The following is a 15095-nucleotide window of genomic DNA, read 5'->3' as shown; positions in this document are numbered from 1 at the left end:
GCACAAAAAGTTTCGTTTGTACCAGTTCAGTTAAAAAAGTATAGAAGTTTTAAAGTGGGGGCTGTGGAGACGGCAGTCCCTATTTTAAAACTTTTATATCTTTCTATGGTACAAACGAAAATTTTCGCGGTACATTCTGGTAGAAACGTATTAAAAATGATTGAGGTAGGTTTTATTTCGAAATTCAATGATGGGAGCCTGTGGAGACGGCAGTCCCCTAATTTAAAACTCTTTTATCTTTGTATTGGAAGTGGTACAAGCGAATTATTCTGCGGTACATTCCAGTACAAACATGGTAAAAACGATTGGCATAAGTTTTATTTGGAAACTCCAAGAGGGGTGTCGTTTCCACAACCTCTCACGTTAAAACTTGTATATCTTTTTAACAGAAGTGGCACAAATGAAACTTTTTGCGGTACATTCCGGTAAAAACGTAGTACAAACGATTGGCATACGTCTTATCTCGAAATTACAAGGGGGCTGCCGTTTCCACAACCCATCCACATTAATAGTCTTATATCTTTGGTACAAACGAAAATTTTTGCGGTACATTGCGGTACAAAGATAGTACAAACGATTGGCATAGGTTTTGTTTCAAAATTCCAAGGTGCAGACGCTGTGGCAACGACAGCCCCCTAATTTAAAACTTATATCTTCGTACCGGAAGTGGTACCAACGAAAGTTTTTGCGGTACATTCCAGTACAAACGTAGTACAATAGATTAGCATAGGTTTTATTTCAAAATTCCAAGGTGGGGGGCTGTCGTTTCCACATCCCCTCCACTTTAATAGTCTTATATCTTTTTACCGGAAGTGGTACAAAGGAAAATTTTTGCGGACCTTCCGGTACAAACGTAGCAAAAACGATTGACATAGGTTTTGTTTCGAAATTCCAAAGTGGGGGTTCCGCCATTTCCACAGCCTTTCACTTTTAATCTCTTATAACCTTGTACCGAAAGTGGTATAAACGAACATTTTTGCGGTAGATTGCGGCACAAACGTAGCACAAAGAATTGGCATAGGTTTTGTTTTCAAATTCCAAGATGACGAGCTGCCGTTTCCCCCCCCCCACTTTGAAACTCTTATAACTTTGTACCGGAATTGGTACAAACGAAAATTTTTACGATACAGTCTGGGAAAGAAGATTGGCGTAAGTTTTGTTTCGAAATTCCAAGGTGGGATCCGTTATTTTCCCAGCCCCCACTTCAAAACTCCTATAACTTTTTACCGGAAGTGGTACAAACGAAAATTTTTGCAGTACATTCCGCGTAGCACAAACGATTGGCATAGGTTTTGTTTCGAAATTCCAAGGTGGGGGGGGGGGAGAGGCTGGCAAAATGTACCTCTGAAGAATTAATTATAAGTTTCATAATAGCTCTACATAAATTAGAACAATTTATTGCATTAATCTGAGATAGTGAGATAAGTTATACATCTTTTAGAGTAAAAGGTATAATAGTAAATTCAAATAAACAATTTTTATTTTCTTGGTAGCTGGAGTTGTGAAATGATATTGGAATTGCAAGCAATGAAAGGTTGGTAATTGAATAGGTATTTACTATATGCATATAATAATTTCATATTAATATGCAATCCATGAGGAAAAACAATCTACGGAAAAGTAAGAGAGCGCTAAGATGATAGCCAGGCCCATCGAGAGGCAACTCGGGCACCGGGGTTGACTTATTATCGGGCCCGGTATAAAAACTGGCAAACTATATCTCATATATTTACTAATTACATTATATTAATTACAATAAATGCTTATACTAATTTCACTACCAGAGTTACACTTCGTAATTTACAAAACAACTTGCTAGCTGCTTTCCTGCTAGCAAATGTATCTATATCACTAAAGTTTAGCTGACGGGCTAAAGTAGACTCTACTATAAGAGTTCCCAAGTCGGATAATCTTTGTTGAGTCATCGACGATCGAAGGACATTCTTTACTCTTGCGAGTACACTAAACGATCTTTCAGCCTCCGCCATAGACACTGGCAGAGAACAAAAATTACGAAGGGCAATAGGAACATTCGGAAAAAATGTTGACTAGTTTTTGGTCAAGAATTGTGTTGAGCAATTGTAATGGTGTCAGAGTAGCACCGAAGTTGGCAGATTGAATTGCTTATAGATAGACCATTTCATTAATGATATCCTTTGCGTTTTGAAGGTGGCATTTTTGTTGTAAACTGTGCTACTACTTCCTTTTTCTTCTCAGAAGAAAATATTTTCGTTTGATAGAGGAAGTGTTTTAAAATATTTTTCTGTATTTTGTACACACACACAGCAAAAGAATCAAGAACTAATAAACACCTAACAATCAAACATAATAAATAAATAAACATTAAATGATTGAGGTAAACATACTTTTAAAAACACGGAATATATATGTAGCAGTTTCTTTTTAGCACAAGGGTTATAATGCTTTCTGTATTCGCCGGGCCCCTGCAGCCAGGGCTCCGGGAGAAAACCTTCAGCTCCCCCACCCTCTCTTCGGGACTGATGATACCAGCATAACTAAGCAAAACAGCATATGCTTCGTCGGGCTCTCTTATTAACAGATGTTCTTACATTACAAAAGAAAACAAAAAAGAGGTGGAATTTTAACATGATTTGTTTGATTCAAATCTCGTTCCAGTTGTAACAAATGAATTCTACCTAGGTAATTTGTAGAAATTAAAAATTAATCAACAAAAGTCAAATATATTTCTTTTATTTAGAGACTAACTAACAAACTCTATGGCGTATGGAACCCGGAGATTCACAAAAGCTCTTTATTGAGTCTGTCCTTAGCCAACTGGATCCAGTTTCTACTCTCTATTCTTATTTCTGCGGGATCCCTTAATATTGTTCTCCCATCTGCGGCTAGGTCTTCCTAATGGTCGTTTTTCGATTGGACTTCCAGCTAAAACTTTGAAAGTTCCCCTATTTTCTTCCATTCTGGCTACATGATCTGTCCACCTGAGCCTCCTGACTTGATAACCCCAACAATGTTTGGCAAACTGTATAAATTATGCAATTCCTCATTATGAAGTTTCCGCCATTCCCCATTCCCGTTCCTCTTAGGTCCCAATATTCATATCAGGATCTTGCTCTCAAAAACTTTCAGTCTACGTTCTTCCCTCAAAATAAACGACCATGTTTCGCAACTATACAGGACAACACATGATTATCGTTTTACATATTTTAAGCTTCAAATTCCTCGACAGAATTAGTGACGATAGAAGATTTTGAACTGAGTAATAACACGAATTTCCTGTTTTTAGTCGACATTTAATTTCTTCGTGAATATGGTTTAGAGACGAAAATTAAAAATGGTAATTTTTGGTAGTGGGGTTTGATAGTGGTTAAAATTAACATCAATGCCTTTTCAACATAAAATGCAAGCGATATGGTATATTTTAAAAGTTTCCCTCTTTGTCAAGACAGCAACTTGTTTTCCTCTTCTAGAGTAGCAAACATTTGGAAAGAAAGGGAGTTTATTTTCATTGACTATCAATTCATCTGGAATGAATAGTATTGCTACCTACAAAACTCGTGTGAAATTTCTTCTCTTGTTTCGATTTTAGTCTCGTTTTTGAGATGATAATTATCATGTTTCTCGTCTCGTCTCGTCTCGAATTTACAAATCGGCTTGTAGTATTGTGGGGAACAACACTTAGAAGATCAAGGCGATGAGTGTCTCAGTGCTAGAGCTTTCATTTTACGGAATGTTTCAGATTCGATTCCAGCCATACCAGGATTATAGTTAACAATATCATATTCGTTGGTTTTCTTCCAGTAAACCATTTTCTTCACATTTTCCATTATATCTATTTGCGTTTGGTTTCTCCCTAATTTATAGTACATGTATAAATGCAAGATGGTAAACTAAAAATTTAACTTCATTGCATTATTAGTTTCAAATTGTGTCTAAACAGAAAACATTGTAGTTCATTCTACATGCAAAGCAATTACAATTTTTTCTTAAGAGTTAAATTTTCTCTTGACAAAAACAAAATTACTTACCGACATCTCTACGCTTGGATGGTCGATAAAAATGATTTCAGATTCTTCTCCGTCCAGAAGTACAGAAACAGTCTTTTCACCAAACTCATCATCTGAAATAAGAAATGTTCAATTAATACTTGATTTGGATTACTTTTTTTTTTTTATACGGCGTGATACAACTTGTTCATTAATAATAGTAAATATTGTCACTGAGACTGTCGAAACGACATAAATTGTTAAATGTAAGTGTAGGTCTCTATATGTTAAAGAGGACAAGAACATCTTAAGAAAATAGAAAGACCTAATTAAAGAGTTAGTCAAGAGTAGTCTATTTCTATTTTGTGATTATCGAAAATAAACACTTCGCTGTTACACACGACTTTAGTGCTTTAATTTCTTTTAACCTATTGGACAATTGATGACCTTTTACGTTTATCCTGCAAATAACAGATTATCTTATTTTCTTAATTTATTTCTGTCCTGGTTGTCACAAATAACCTTACTCCTGTAAATTATATTTTATTATATCTTACATATTCTTGACTATCTTAGCTGTTTGATTTGACTTATTCCTGTTCTATGTATGAAACATAATCATCTTCGTCATTTATTTTGTTTTGCTTATCATAGACAAAATTACTATCATAATTATTTTTGTCCTGCATATCACAGACTATCTTCCATGGTTAAATTATGCTTGTTCTACGTACCGTAGGCAGTATTGCTGACTAAATTTGTTGTTTGCTCTGTATGTTATAGAAGATCTTAGCCTCTTTCTGCCCTGCGTATCAAGGCTGATATCAAGCACTTAAAAGACTTTTGTTCTCCTTATCATAGACAAAATTACTTGCATATTTAATTTTTATCCTGCGTATCATATCATAGATGATCTTGTTCAGGTAAATTGTTTTTGTTCTGTGTAACACATAAGATCTACTCCTTTAATATATTTTGTCCTGTGTATTATGGACTATGTTATGTGTGGGTAAATTATATTGTGTATCATAAATAATCTTATTAGTTACATATATTTTTGTCTGGTATGTAATAGATTATTATACTTTCTTAATTTACATTTGTTCTGCGTGTCATAGATGCCCTTAGTCTCTTTATTTTTTCTTTATCTTACATATCATTTACGATTCTAGTCTCTTAATTTATTTCTGTTCTGCGGATTAAAGATAGTTTTAGTTGCCTAATTTATTTTTGTTCTCCTTATGAAATTACTCCCATAACTTATTTTTGTCCTGCATGTCATAGACAATCGTATTTGCTTGAATTTTTTTTTGTAGTGTGTATAGTAGACAATGTCAGTAATTAAATTTTTATTTCGTTCTTCATATCACACACGATCTCACTCTTTTCATTAATTTGGTTCTACATATCACAGACGACTATAATCGCTAAAATTATCTTTCATATCATAAACTATCTTAGATAGTTATTTATCGTTGACCGAAATATCAAAGACGGTCTTAGTAATTTAATTTAGTTCTACTTCGCGATGTTTTTAGTCACTAATTTATTTTTGCTCCACTCCTCTTATAGAAGGTGAAATTACTCCCTTTATTTAGAAGTAGCATATGCGCAAAGAGTATGTGTGTCATCGTTAGGAAACAAACAATAATCTGCTGAGTTAATAGAGAATTTTTCAACACAAATCACGGGGTATACAAATCACAATTTCTTCCAGCAAAAGACTGTTATTATTGGCAAAGAACAAATCGTCTTTTAGTGCTACTAAAGTTCGCTTTTCAAAAACCTTTTTTTTTTTTTTCGAGAACTATATATAAGAATTCATCATCAAGCATGTCATATTCTTCTTTAGTTTGATGTGATTTATCAACCAACATATGTCCTTACATTTGAATATATTTTAACTATACAGAAATTAAAATTTACAAGTTAATAATAAATTTAGGCTGTACCTAATTAACCATACTATATATTGTAGTCTCACTAATGTTATAATGAAGAGCTTAATAATGATAGATTTCAGTATTAGTTTACCCTTAATAAATGGCATGGTTCTCGTACAGCACAATTTCTTTAAGTTTACAAATTAATGGACGTTTTTTCATTTTGTTGAAAATTACACATGAGCTTTCTCACTCACAAACACCATTTTGTTTAGCTCAATAAGATTTATCGAGTTTCTATTGCTATGTGTTTCATTTTTGGACAATTTTTAGTTAAAAATGTTAAATACTAAAAAAATATTGTACAATTTTTGACCTGTGTATCATGTACATATTAGTCGTTTAAATTATCTTTGGTATTACAGACAATCTAGGTAAATGTAAATTTTTTCTAGCGTACCATAGTATGATAGACAATATCAGTCACTTAATTTACCTTTGTCTTCAGTAACATTACGGATAATCCAGACGAATAACGCTGTATGGACAGCTGGGACAGTCTTCAGAGTTTATGGAATTGTCACACAGATGACGATAGTGTAAAAATAAAGCATTAATTAGGATTAAAGTACTGATTGGGATTATGGACTGCAAAGTTAAGTTCTTCTAGAAAACCAACTATTCCAATATTCATTTTAAAAATAGCAATGCTCAGTGTACACAATGAGAAAAATGGAGGTTGATCTTTTAAATGGATCAGCAATGGAAGTTTTCCTGCCACCATCGGTCTGTCATACGTTTCTCCATCCCTATCACTCCCCCACGCAAAACCAATCATGCACAAGAAAGTAAACTGGACATGCCAGTACAAATTTAAATTGCACGCTCAGGGCCGGCCTTAAGCCGATTGGACCGATTGCTCCAAATCGGGCCCCGCGGCTAAGGGGGCCCCGCGCTAGTGCCGTCTGCTCTACTGTCCAGCCTAATCTACTGTACTCTCCACTGCCGTTTTAACATCATATTAGGCCCCAGAGCAAACAAGTGTGTTGTGGATTCTATGACTAAATTTTGCTTCTAATATATGTACACTCATGTCCAAAATTATTGTCGCATGTCTATAAATATGTTGTTGTAGGAATATAATTTGATAACGAATTCGCCCGGTATTTCTTATAATGTTAGTATGTGTATAATCGGCAAAGACATGTATGTGGCAAATTTCATGTCAAAAGAGCAGCAAATAAGAACAATGAAACGAAAATAAAACTTTCTTGTGCATTTAAGAACATTTTGTTTTACTCATTCTAATTCTAGTATTTATAATTCTTTTCCTATGAAATTTCCCACAAATATACATTTCCCGATTATACACATAGTATCAGTATTAAAAGTACCCTGCAGAATCATTATCAAATTGTATTCTTACAAGAAAACAGTTATAGATATGCGACAATAATTTTGGACATGAGTGTACCTAGTAATTAATACATGCCATACTGTTCGCGGGGCCCCCAACCAAATGGCTATGGTACCGTTAAGATGGTTCTGCTACTGTCGGTTGTCAAGCGATTGACAAGTACATACAGCAACATATTGCAATACAGGTACATCCATGGACTCCATAAAGGAGGGTATGGCCTCTCCCTAACAAGGAAATGAATAGTTTGTATTAAGTTTCTAGACATAAACAAATATTTTCTGAATTTAATTGCTGCAGTAGTTTCTTTATTTTTATACGTTTACACTTCTGTTTTAAAAATAGATATGTCCAGGGAGTATTCCGTACACCCGCAACACCTCTAATACTCCTCAAATTTCCTTACACACACCCTTTGGCATAAAAATATGGTTTTCTTTGAGTTTGTGTAAAGATGTATATCATTATTCTGGGTGCACACACTCTCTTTTGTTTTGAACACCCCACTAAGTAAAAGTTCCTGGCGTTCTCACTGATTATGCCATGTGATAGTAACGTGGATATAAAGATATTACATAAATCAGACTCACAAGAGAAGATCACAAACTGGCTCCGCTGAGATTTGAACGAGACAATTGTCTTTTCATTTGATATGTTATAACGAGACGAATCCCAAAGTTATACGTGCCACTGGTCGGGTTATCGTGAGTTAGAACATATTCTGTAATGTAAAAGCTATGAGCTGGCAGAATAATTTGAACCGGGTCATTTGTTCGGAAACGGTAGGGTATGAGAAAAACTCGGTGAACACGTATCCCATCATTTTCAAGGACACGCATTTTGGGATAAAAACGTTTGCCCCAGGATCCACCACATGGTCCCAGACGGGGTCCAACTCAAAAGTTTCAAATGGCAAGGGAGGTTAAGTAGCACATCATTTCGAAGCGCTGCGAATTGAAAGAAGATGGAGCAAGTCTCGACTCTACGACAATCCTACGCAAAATTGCATCGGGTCAAAATGTAAACATAAACTTAATTGAAAAGTCCATGGCCACCCCTATGAATAAGAAACGGTGAGACAAATGTCAAACCAGGAAAGCACGTGTGGCATTATTTTCAAATTACAACGACTTAAAGTAAAAACGTCTTGTCCCAGGGTCCCCGCACGGTCCAGGTGGGTCCAACTCAAAAGTTTCGAAGGCAAGGGGATAGTAGCGCATCGTTTGAAAGCTGTTGGGAAATGAAAGAAGATGAGTTCACAATGACGGACTAATTTACGTATGATGAAAACAGGATAGAAAATGAAAGTGAGAATAACAAAGAAATAAGAAATAATAGAAATGGTAAATAAATAAAGAAAACAATAATAGTCTCCTTTCTATGATGCTTCCAATCGTCTGCTGCGGCGGTTAGAGCTGCCCCCTGGTGGCAACAACTTATCTGTACTTCGGTTGGGTCACCCGTAGATCTCTTTATTTCAACGGGTTGAATGAATGAAGATGCAACATAATTGTCAGCATTTATATACAAACTAATTTTTTACGATGGCAGCCCTATTGGATTACAGATGATAAGTCTTTGACTTTTTGTGGATATCTACTATTGGCAATAAACGTAAATACCACATTTCGCTTCTCCCGCTCCAGTGGTTTGAGCTGGACATGCGTGTGATACATAGTGCGGCATTTTGAACTCAAAATATCGCATTTTTGAACATTTCGTATCTTTTCGTCACCTACGCTTACTGATCAACATTCATGCCAACTTTGGTTTTCGTGGCTTCAGCAGTTTGGAGTGCCTATACTTCGACATAGGTTTTAAGTGGCCATCTTGGATTCAAGGTAGCCATAGACTTTTCAATTAAGTTTGTGTTTACATTTTGACCCTCTGTCACTTTGCAGAATTGTCGTAAAGAGTCGAGACTTATTCCATCTTCTTTCATTTGACAACAGCTTTCAAACGATGTGCTACTATAACCCCTTGCCATTTGAAAACTTTGAGCTGGACCCCACCTAGGACCCTACGGGGGTCCTGGGACAAAACGTTTTTACTTTAAATCGTGTACTTTGAAAATAATGCCACAAGTGGTTTTCTGGTTTCACATTTGTCTCACCGTTTCCAATTTATAGGGATGGCCACGGACTTTTCTGTTTACATTTTGACCCGATGCCATTTTGCATAGGATTGTCGTAGAGAGTCCAAACTTACTTCATCTTCTTTCATTTCGCAACAGCTTTCAAATGATGTGATACTTAAACCTCCATGCCATTTAAAACTTTTGAGTTGGACCCCGTTTGGGACCCTCCGGTTGACCCTGGGCAAACTCTTTTTACCCCAAAAAGTATGTCCTTGAAAAAGGAGGGGATACGTCTTCACTGAGATTTTCATCTACTCAACCGTTTCCGAACAAATGACCCGGTTCAAATTATTCTGTCAGGTGCCAGCTAATATATTTTACTCAATATCATGACAGGTAGCACGTGTAACTTTGGGATTCGTCCAGTTATCAAATATCAAATTAAAACACAATTGTCTCGTTCAGATCTCAGAAGACCAGTTCGTCACTTTTCCTTGTCAGTGCGACTTCTTTGCATATCATTTTTATTATTATAGCTATATTAAAAGTACCAAATCTGAGGAAAAACTTTGCCCCCTCCTGCGAAATATCCCGTGGATGTATTTTTTTTTTTTTTTAAATTAAGTCAGGAAAACGGAATGTATACTAGTGCGTACTGAATACGTGGCTGCTTCGATAACGATCTCAAGCTGATTATACCTTTTATAAGTAGCTATCTACGATGTTCTCATTAGGATTCTCTGCCTTAAATTCTTTTCAAAAAGCTGTTAAGAAATCTTTGAACCAACGAATTGATATCAATGTGCATTTCATTACGTCTTACAAATATAAACTTATGGAAACATAGACTTTACTAGTCTATTTCTCGTAAAATTCTAACCTAATTTGATATATTACATGACCGCCTTCCTATTTAAAAATGTCAAGCGAGATACAAGATGGCTGACTTCAAGATGGCAGCTATAAAATGCACACACTGAAATAGATGTGTACTTCCTCCCGGGGTCGGCTAATATGTTTTTGTTTTTCACCCCTTTACCCCTTTTACAAATAAAATTATATTTTCAAACTTGAAACACATTATTATGGCTTATTCTAAACAATTAGGTTTTTGGCCACTGCGGCCGTTTTATGGATGGAAGCACTTTAAATTTTGCTTACACTCGTTTCTTGACATTCTATACTTCTCTGCCAAGTTTGGTCAAGAAACTAGATTTCGACATCGACATCGATAAGACTGCTACAGAACCTTTTTGTGAGGCACAAGGCTGAAATATGTATTTTAAAATCATTCACTGTCTGCATTTCCATTTGAGTTATTTGTCTAAAAAATTAGTTGCAATAAGCAATGAACAGGGTGAGCGTTTTCACCAGAACATTTTGCAGATGGGAAAACGTTATAAAGGGAAATGGGTATAACCACTAGACAAGCAGGGAGAGCAATGTATATATATATATATATATATATATATATATATATATATATATATATATATATATATATATATATATATATTCTACAGACCTTGGTGCAAGCTAGTTGTAATCCTGGGGCCCCGCAAAATGTTACCAATCGGGCCCCGCATCACCTAAGGCCAGCCCTGTGCACGCTGTTGCCAGTCTCCTCTTTAACAATACATTTCCCATACCTTCCATTCCCCACTCGAAAACTTTAGTATTCCCATGACGACAGATTTTTATTTATATTTGAGATTTGCTTATGGCGTGATATTTTTTTCTCAATTAATATTAAACCTAGAAATGGTAGTAAATTTCTATCACTTCTGCTAATGGTAGATAGCTTGGACTAGAGATGACATATATTCTTCGAATGGGTTAATTGATTGCAGAAAGCAGCTTGTTTTCTACAATCCATGGCCGTTTTTACTGTATAGTGATCAACGATAAAATGAGAGGTGATCGAATTTTGTCACTTTCAGTTTGATCAGAGGGTTAAGAAAGAAGATGATACCTATTCTTAGAACATTAAATCAATTAACAAAATGCTTCTCGCTATCCCATATAGTTTTCGCTGTATGTAGATAACTATTGTAACCGGAGGTTGTAGTGGATTAACAATTGAGATGAAATGCATTCTTGGGGTCTTAATCGATTTCGGAAAGCCACTTCTTGCCCTATTAGCTTTTCTCTTGTAAAGTGATCAACATTAAAACCGGAAATGGTTGATTTCTGCCACTCCGGTCAACGGATCATCTTCAACAATGAACTTGAGTCTTGACTTTTGACCTACATCTTGGCCAAATTTGATGGTTATCCATTGTAACGGAATTTGCTATAAAGGATATTCAATTCCAATCTTATTGTACTCGTTTGACCTTATCATAAGACTAGAGGACTTTGCATTGGTTGTCTTCGAGAAAATCTTCGGAAAAATAACTTAATCCCAAGAGTAAATTATACTTGTGACATTTATAGATGTAAAATAATCTATACCAGAATAGCATAATGAAACATTTATTTATGAAATATGAAAAAATACCTGGGCCATTTTGAGAAAATTGTCCGAAAAAACTCATCCTAAGAGTAAATAAACTACCGCTTGTGAGCTTTCGTAATGAAAAATAATTTATACCGTATTAAAGGTTAGTTTATGGAACATTTATTTATGAAATATGAACAAACTTGCCTAAGTCGTTCCTGAGAAAATCGTCCAGAAAGAACTAAACTCCAAACGTTTTTATAAAATGAAAAATGTTATTTCCTCCGTCACTTTGCACCGCAGTCACACGACGGTTCTGAGTGACAATTCGCTTTAATGGTCTGTGGGACCTATCACTGACAGTTTTCTTTCAACATCTGTTTCCATTCGCCTATGAGGTTTTGCAGTGAGTTTTGTAGGTTGTCATTATCTTGAATACTTCCCTTGTGATACACCCAACACTTTGTTACTCGTTACACTCGTACCACATAATCCATCGCCAGGAATTTATCCTTTTGGAAACCAGAAAGATAACCCATCTTAGACTATCACCTTCTGTTCAGTTCCCCACAGACTATCGTTGTACTTCCCTTCACATAGTAAGGAGTTTGGCTTAACCCTCCTTCCAACAACAGCCTGGTGCTGTGGTCGCCGCTTGACCACTCCTAAGCCAGACAATCTACATTAGCCCTGAAAATAGCACAAATTGGGAAGTTGAGGACCTTAATCCATGTTGCGAAAAAAACATAGCATTGCGCTGAAGATAAATAGGTTTTTACCACACCCAGTACGATCGACAAAAATATATTCGCAGGCCTAATTCTAATACATCAGAAAGATTGAAAATTGTCGGAGTAAAATACACCATTGTACCATTGATCATAACGCATGTACGTGCATGTAACGCACGTACTTCATCTAAGGTGGGATTGTATTCCACAAATGAGCACAAAACCCCATGGTCAACCTGATAATAGTTTGTAGAAGGAAAGAGAGTGCAGGTTTTCCGCCCTTTGTAAACTGGAAAGTATACTATAGTATTATTCAGCAAAGACAACATGGTACTACCCCAAAAATTACAAAAACAAAGGAGTGTAAACAAACAGGATTTTAAAAAAATATCCAAAAATAAATTCAACAATATAAAATAAAGTTTGGGATGCACGCGAGACACGAGACGAGAGTGAAAATTTTATGCGAGACGAGACGAGACTCGGTTAAGTCTCGCGAGACTTCTCGCAGTCTCACAACATTTATGAATTACGTTTAATTGTATATTTAGTGATTTTACATTTATTGAGTTTTCTAAGTTGAGCGTTAATGCCTCCAGGAACAAAAAAGTGATTGGGGCAATAGACATTTTATGAGATTTATTATTATTCAAGGTTGATTTTCAGAATTAAAGCCTTCTTTAGTTTCTAAACATCATTAAAAAAGAAAAGCTTTGTAAATTGGAAATTTATTACAACATCGATTTAGGACTTTACTTTGCGACACAAACACATCACGCGGGCGCGCATGAATACATGAACTTCTGTTTTTGATTTGGAAAGCAAATAAGACTCCCTATTGCTGCCAAATGTGATATTTCTGTTGTTTCTGTCTTTTTCACATTACTACTAGTGATTAATGTTGGGGGACGGCGGAGAAATCCCCTCTCGTCAAAGTTTATGCCCGGCTCAGCTCGCAGAAATAACATGATATTTTTACATGGAATAAGTGTTTCCTTTCTATATATTTATCAAAAACATCCCCCTCTAGTTCGGAATTTTAATTCAAACACTGGTTTGGCAGGATGGACCTATACGTTTGGTGGGAGATGGTAGGAATGGTCCTATATCTGTCAGTAATTTTATTTTCTAGATCTGGGAACACTATATAAGTTAAAAGCGAAAGTTGATAAAATGCGATAGTGTAACATTGCTACAAGCGCGAACGAACCGAAAGAATTGGGTCGTATTGTGTTGTGAGAAGTTCTTTTATTGTCTACAAGTGCTTTTGGTGGTTTAAAAAATCTTTATAATGCAAAATCACCCTTCAAGGAAACGACCAAAACGTGTAAATGTTGATAGTGGCGACATTTTACAAGAGCCAAATATTGCTGGAGACCTCTAAGCTGGAAAACAATGTTGGATCCAGCAACAATTTATGCTGGTTTTGCTGTAAATTATGCTATTAATTTGACGAAAATTAATGGCCCAGCAATCAAATTCCAGCACAACTTTTCTTTTAATTTGGAGCGGAGGGGACACAAGTTCGGATACCATGTTGAACTCTAGGTTCCGTCTCCTTAGGATGTTATGAACATTCATCCCATGGAAAGCAATGGCAAATCACCATGGATTCAGCTTGCCAAGGGACTTTTAGGTCAAATACCTGCCTTCGGACAGAACACCATATCATCATTCATTAACAGCTATACAATAACACATTGCAAAAATTTGACCCAGAATGTATGCGAGACTGCGAGACCATGCGAGAAAGTCTTGCGCGACGCGAGATGAGACTCAAAATTTTATGCGAGACGAGAGACGAGACTTCATATTTGCGAGACGAGACGAGACGAGATACAAGACCAACATTTGAGGTTGCAAGACGAGACGAGACTTTTCTATTTCTCGTCTCGTCTCGTCTCGCGTGCATCCCTAAAAAAATCCAATGTAATGCGTGGAGGAGGCGAAATCAAACTTCCTAAATTTATTGGAAGGTGCAAAATATCACCAACAAGAGGCACCACAAAGAATCAACATTGTAACGCCTAACGCCGTAACGCCTATTACTATGTAACAATACATAATCTGAAACATATATAGGATCTGAAATATTTTTATTATTATCTTCTGAATTTATTCAACTTTGATGTGATAATTATAACATTTCAAATGGTTACATCTTGACCAAATTATAAACTAAAAAGTAACATAGGAGTCCTAGATTTGCGAAATCTTCTTGGTTGAGAAAATCTATTTTATAGACATAAACCACGAAAAATCTTATCTGCGCTACTAGTATGCTTCACACAAGACAGGAGGCTCCAGGAATGGAAATTGTAAAAGCACTCTCGAAAAATCAACCAATAGGGAAAATTGTTTCAGCATGTAACTATAAGCGATTCAGTGTAACTATTCATAATCATCTCTCTCATTGTCTCATATACATGCTAGTATATGTATAGAATGTACAATATGTGTAGGTGTACTTTTCTGTTTTTTATTTTAATAAAATGTACGTTGGCCACTCGTCATTAGTTACTGATTTTTCCGAACTGGTTTGCTTCACACAAAAATAAAATGCGATTCCAATACCATTCTAT

General features: G+C 35.8%; 1 protein-coding gene across 1 annotated transcript in view; it reads right to left on the bottom strand.

Annotated features, from left to right (window-relative positions):
* Rgk2 (Rad, Gem/Kir family member 2) overlaps window positions 1-15095 on the bottom strand; it is a 651964-nt gene that overhangs the window by 58485 nt on the left and 578384 nt on the right. The window contains exon 4 of the mRNA XM_081744253.1: window positions 4008-4099. Coding sequence (XP_081600379.1) covers window positions 4008-4099 — 92 coding nt within the window. The remainder of the gene's footprint in view (window positions 1-4007; window positions 4100-15095) is intronic.

Source organism: Thermobia domestica, chromosome 2, assembly GCF_964235325.1.
Source record: "Thermobia domestica chromosome 2, izTheDome1.hap1.1, whole genome shotgun sequence".
NCBI lineage: Eukaryota > Metazoa > Arthropoda > Insecta > Zygentoma > Lepismatidae > Thermobia > Thermobia domestica.
Note: the sequence above shows the minus strand (reverse complement) of the source record. Positions and strands in the feature narration are given on the sequence as shown.